We start from the raw sequence: 6,204 nt of genomic DNA on the forward strand, positions 1-6,204 counted from the left end.
TCCACTTCCTGCCTATTCATGTGCCTTTCTAAAAGCCTCTTAGACACCACTATCGTATCTGCTTCCTCCGACACCCCTGGCAGCCCGTTCTAGGCACCTCCCACTCTGTAAAAAATTTGCCCTGCACATCCCCTTTAAACTTTCTCCCTCTCACCTTAAAGCTACGCCCTCTAGTATTTGACATTTCTACCCTGGGAAAATGATTCTGTCTACCATAACTATGCCTCTCGTAATTTTATAAACTTCTGTCAGGTCTTCCCTCAGCCTCTGATGCTCCAGAGAAAACAACCCAAGTTTGCCCAACCTCTCCTTATAGCTAAAACCCTCTAATCCAGGCAGCATCCTGGTAAACCTCTTCTGCACCCTCTCCAAAGCCTCCACATCCTCCCTGTAATGGGGGCAACCAGAACTGCACACAATACTCCAAGTGTGGCCAAACCAAAATTCTATACAATTACAACATGACTTCCTGACTCTGTCCAGATGAAGGGTCTCGACCTGAAATGTCAACTGTCCATTTCCCTCCGTAGGTGCTGCTTGACCCACTGTGTTCCTTCAGTGCGTTGTTCCTGACTCGTATTGGTATTGGTTTATTATTGTCACTTGTACCGAGGTACAGTGAAAAACTTGTCTTGCATACCGATTGTACAGATCAATTCATTACACAGTGCAGTTACATTGAGTTAGTACAGAGTGCATTGATGTAGTACAGGTAAAAACAATAACAGTACAGAGTAAAGAGTCACAGTTACAGAGAAAGTGCAGTGCAATAAGGTGCAAGGTCACAACAAGGAAGATCGTGAGGTCAGAGTCCATCTCATCGTATAAGTTCAATAGTCTTATCACAGTGGGGTAGAAGCTGTCCTTACGTCTGGTGGTACGTGCCCTCAGGCTCCTGTATCTTCTACCCAATGGAAGAGGAGAGAAGAGAGAATGACCCGGGTGGGTGGGGTCTTTGATTATGCTGGCTGCTTCACCAAGGCAGCGAGACTCTATGCACTGACCGATGGAGGCAAGCACGCCACACGCCTTCTTTACCAATCTATTGCCTTGTGTTGCTACCTTCAGGTAGGTATGGAATTGGACCCCAAGATCCCTCTGCACATCAATGGTATTAAGAGTCCTGCCATTAACGGAATACTTTCCCCTTACATTTGACCTCCCTCTGTGGGCAGGAGAGGGAATCCCCACTCAGTCCGTGCCCACCCTCCCAGTACAAGAGCTGCTGATGCCAATGACTGCCTTGAGCTGCTAATTCAGGACACAAGCAGCATTGATCCAGGAGGCCTTAGTAATCAGTTTAACTGGACTATTGCCAAGGACCTTGGAGCTTGTCTACAACATAGCCTTCTTGGCTGGATGGTACGTCATGTAGTTCAGGCGAAGGAAGAATCATTACATACATTAAAGATGTTATTTTTATTTCTGGCGACAGAACACTATAACTTTAAGAAGAATCTAACTTTAACTAATTAGTCTTCCTATTAGGTATGCTTGCGGAACATTTTCCTTTCCTCTGGTGAGATTAAAGTGTTTCATTTTTTTTTAAAACATATTTTGTCTGATGCGCTGTAAATAAGATTAGTTTGAGAGAAGGGGGTGGGTGAAGACCCATCTGGCTGGGTCATTGTTGAAGGGCAATAGGAAACGCTGATAGTTTTTGCAGCTGAACAAAGAGCTGAGAGCAAAGAGGCTCAGACAGTGTGTCGCCAGCCTGAATCTCTCCCACAAACTCGCTCCTTATCCCCTATTGTTCTAACTCTCTTGCAGTCTTGGGCACAGCCTGTGAGCTATGACCTGAAGCCAGGCTAGCAAAAGGCAAACGGACGTGAAAGTTAAGATTTCAGTTTTCAAAGCTGGCGGGGGAAAAAGGAAACAAAAACAAGTCTCACAAATTTATTTTTATATATAAAGTTATCAAGTCCTATTGATAAATGTTTCATGTCACTTACTTTCTCTTTTTGCTTCATTTTTGTCTCAATTTTATTATACAACCACCACATATTTATACACATAAATGCATCATTTTTGGATAACTTTTTAGAAAATTGTGAAAAGACTCGAGATGCCACACTGGATTTGACAATACATTTGCTGAAAGTTAATGGGGAAAAAAGTACATTTCATGCAGCCAATTCCTGTCAGTTTTGGCTATCCCCCGATTTTAATCTGTTTTGCATTTAATTTCATCGTGACACACGGAAACCCCATTCACGTTACAAGAGTGCATTTTAAAAAAGTTTGGATCTTTTGTTAAACTTCTTCTCACTTGTGTTTGGAAAATATGATTTTCACATTCACTGATTCCAAAAAGAACATTTTTTTCCCTGTCATATTAAAAAATCATCTGGAAATGTTTTTCCTAAAATGTAAAATTCGCGTTTTTCACGCGATGTGTATAAGTCCCCTCACTCCATATATCAACACTCAGGGCTATCCTGTAACGACTACATTCCATGTTCACAGATGTAGGCAGAGAATACAGATGTGTTTCAAATATCCCTTCCTCCAAACGTGTTTTTGATTTGTCTCTGTATGGGAATAGTACAGTTTGCATAAGTCGTGTTATGGAATATATAAATTGCAGGCAGCTCCCCTTTTAATTTACGATTTAAAATGTACACTGGATTGTAGAGAAATAAAAGGGTAATCTCTTTATAATGTGTTAACTGCTATCCTGCAGCGCGAACTCTGCAGCTGGCTTATGTATTGCAATGCAGATTGAACCATAAGCTTTCAATTGAAAACGTCTCTTCCCTTCTTCCCCACCCCCTCCTCTCTACAACCCCCTCCCCATATCTTGCTGCAAGCATTTAGCAACAGCAAGCATTCGAATCATGCGAACTCCGCAGTCCAAAACACAAGCAACAATACGGCTTTGCAGGTGTGCGGGTGTAAACTCTTTAAGAGGGGTTAAGGTGACAAATTAAAGGGCGATTTATCAGGGTGCAGATGATTGCCAGTTAATTGCTGGCAGCTCGGCGCCCTTGTAGTGCGGTTGATTGGCGTGCGCGTCTCCATGGTGACCGCCTGCGCGGCGCCAGCTTGACAGGCGTCAAGGCTGTATGAATGGGTGACGTCACGGGGCTGGCGCCTGCCAGTCTGGAGGCAATCGGGCTTGTTTAGTCGTTTTTAAAGGGGAACAGGCAAGCAGTGGGAAAATGCCGTGCTTTTTCCTAGAAATGGATTGAATCTGCACAACATTGTTCAATTTTCCCATGCGGAAAAAGATAGCTACTTATTGCATAATTGCAAAAAGTATTGCAAATTAAAGAATTCACATTAAAAACTATTATACATAGAATGTACTTTTAAATAATTTTGCTTTTAAACCGTCCCTAAAATATTTTCTTTTACAATTACTACGATGTGAGCTGAGTAATAATGATTTAAAAATCTACATTTAACTTTACCTTAAATATTGATAAATTAATTTGCATAGCTCATTAAACTGCTAGCAATTGGAACAAAGTAACGGGTTACTGAATGAGACTATTTAACTGCTACTGACAGTCACTATTAAATCCCCCGTCGATTAGTTAGCTGATACAATCTTTGTGACATTTCTTAAAAGTATCCAAATGAGAACTTTCAAATGGATCAAAATGTTTTCACTAAAACTGCTTCAGAAAGACCTTGAGAAAGCGGAGGCATCATCAGATTCCTTCATATTCCACTTTGCAACATTCCGGTACATTTCAAGCTTTTAGAATTCCACAGGTCTGCCATTAAATAGCTATTATCACTGTACGGACTCTGGATTGGTTTTTGCAATTACGAGCGATGCGTTATAAAGACTTATCGCACAGTAAAAGTTGGGATTTTTTGTAGGTTATTTTTGATCATCCTGCTAATAAATAAAAGAGCGAGGAATAATTCAAAAAACCTTCACAGCACCTCTGACGAGTTTACATTCTCATGAATCACTTCTCCGCCCACGCCCTGCAGCAACCCCCACCTGCACATCACCTCCCCCCCCCCCCGACACAAACAGCTGCATTCCCACATCTTCACCAAACTACGGACATTAGTTTCCTTTCGCCAGTTCTTCCCCATTTCCCAACCACCACCACCCCTCCCTCCCTCGACAAGAGTTCAAATCCTGATTGCAACCCGGGCTTGCCATTGGCTGGGGTAGGCTGCAAACCCCGTCCACCTTTGTCCCTGCAGCCAGATGTGATTCGCCGGGGACGGCAGGCAGGCTTCTCCATTGGGAGACGCCCACTTCGGAGCCAGTGCCTATAAAAGCAAGCGCACGGGGCTGGAGATTTGTTATTAGCGTTGCTCTAGCTGATCTCACTTAAAGTTTTGGGTCCATTCCTCCCGCCTGTAGAATGAAAGTGGTGAGTGGTGCCTGCTCTCTCAAGCGGCAGGGTTGCAGTGAAGACGTGGTGAGGTGCTTGTCGGAACAGAGCATCTCCATCGCCAAATGCAAGATGCCCCCATTGCTGGACGAGCAGATGACGATGTTTCTATATGACATGAACGGTTGCTACAGCAAGCTGAAGGAGCTGGTACCCACCTTGCCCCAGAACAAGAAGGTCAGCAAGGTGGAGATCCTACAGCATGTCATCGACTATATCTGGGACTTGCAGTTGGAGTTGGACGATCAGCCGGGCATTGCAAGCGGGAGCACAGTCCCGTCCCGAACCCCACTCAATGCTGATGTGACTGTAATCACAGCGGAGGTAATCGCTAAAGTTTGTGACTGCTCGTCTGCAATCGCCACCTAACTTGGCGCCCTCAGCTGCCATTAACGCGGTGAAACTATCTCACTGTGAAGTGATGGACTTAACCTTCTTGTTCTTGTTTGCAGGCTCCCTGTGTTAGCAGTGATGACCGTATTCTGTGTCGCTGAGCGAATCGACTTGCAGGTACGTATAATGGGGTCACTTGTGAAATGTAAGCATGTAACGGTAGTTGCAATTAATCAATGCTTGAAAGATGGGTGTTTAACTGCATTAAGTGGGACATTTTGCTGAAGTATCAGGAGTGGGTTATTTTGGAGCAAAAACATTAATTGGGATGCAAATATCTGTGCGTTTTCTTCTTTAATGTAATGTTAGTCGTTTTTTTTGACTTAAGATTTAACGTGTGTGTCTCATTTCAGTATTCAGATGTCAAGTACTAGATAATCCGGCGATGGACAACGGTGCATCCATTCGCAGTCCCTGGGAGGGGAATGAGGAGAAACTGCGAGGGGAAAAAACAATTCTATCATGTTTTGGGACTCGTGTGTCATTGACAGGCACAATAGGGGGGCCAAGCACTTCATGGTGCCCGTCTCCAGGACTCGGGGCCCTTTGATTTTAGTCTCCATCCCATCCAGGTGACTCGGAAACCAGGAAGAAGGAAAAAACCGTTTTAGTTACTCCTAGTGCCACGCCTAGCATCAGACTTAACTGCAGTTAGCCACGCCATCCCGTGTGTGCGCGACCACTCCTGATGCCAGCACTAAACCGCAGGCTGTTAAAGAGACATTTGTTGGAGTCTAGAATTACGAGATTGTATGTAACATCCTTAGAGATCTATGGGTGATCCAGTTGTAAATCTTATACTTTGTAAGTGTGTATCGAAATGTTTACAACAATGTTGTACTAAATGATTTTTTTAAAAAATACGAATCTTTTTGAAATGTTACTGAAGTATTGAAATAAAACTAGTGAAATTTTATCTTGCTTTGTGTATTTTGTACATGCATTGAAAGGATTTGAAGATTGGTATAAATGACAAGGATTGGGAAAGGAATTGGTAGTAATAGTTGTGTACAATTTTAAAACACTTTGGAAACTGATCTCCAGATTTAATACATGGGCAGGAAGGGTAATAAATTCTATGCATGTAAAACAGTATATTCAAAGACCACAATAGTAATCTAATGACAAATTTCACTAATACAACAGTGGTGGTTTCCCTTTAAGTGCTGTGAAAAGGTGTAAGTTCACAACCAGGGAAGCAGTTCCAAACCATCTGGCAGCAGGTACACAAACTTGTGATAACACTATGAGCCCCAGTTTTAAAGTAAACTTAGATTTCAGGGACCTAAAACATTGACTTAACAATTGATCTTAGAGGTATGACCAAAAAGGTGTTGCTTCCAATCCAATCTTGACCAGAACTACATGATTATAGAAGATTACTGGGGGGGGGGGGGGGGGAAGTTAATGTTGCATGTAATTGATTAGTGGTTTATCTCCTCCCTTG

The 6,204-nt window shown here is 42.9% G+C and overlaps 1 protein-coding gene across 1 annotated transcript; it reads left to right on the forward strand.

Moving 5' to 3' along the window:
- Window positions 1–4,271: 4,271 nt before the first annotated feature.
- Window positions 4,272–5,673, forward strand: id1 (inhibitor of DNA binding 1, HLH protein). The gene is made up of 3 exons (XM_052031626.1): window positions 4,272–4,688; window positions 4,817–4,874; window positions 5,111–5,673. Exons 1-2 carry the CDS (start codon window positions 4,335–4,337, stop codon window positions 4,856–4,858), a joined length of 396 nt encoding a protein of 131 aa, XP_051887586.1. The 5' UTR covers window positions 4,272–4,334; the 3' UTR covers window positions 4,859–4,874; window positions 5,111–5,673.
- The last annotated feature ends 531 nt before the right edge of the window (window positions 5,674–6,204 follow it).

Source organism: Pristis pectinata, chromosome 16, assembly GCF_009764475.1.
Source record: "Pristis pectinata isolate sPriPec2 chromosome 16, sPriPec2.1.pri, whole genome shotgun sequence".
Lineage (NCBI taxonomy): Eukaryota > Metazoa > Chordata > Chondrichthyes > Rhinopristiformes > Pristidae > Pristis > Pristis pectinata.

Bases quoted from the DNA above. Each gene is read 5' to 3' on its own strand.
- id1 (XM_052031626.1), top strand. From the start codon at position 4,335: ATGAAAGTGGTGAGTGGTGCCTGCTCTCTCAAGCGGCAGGGTTGCAGT. The intron at 4,689-4,816 runs GTAATCGCTAAA...TCTTGTTTGCAG, and splicing joins TGACTGTAATCACAGCGGAG to GCTCCCTGTGTTAGCAGTGA.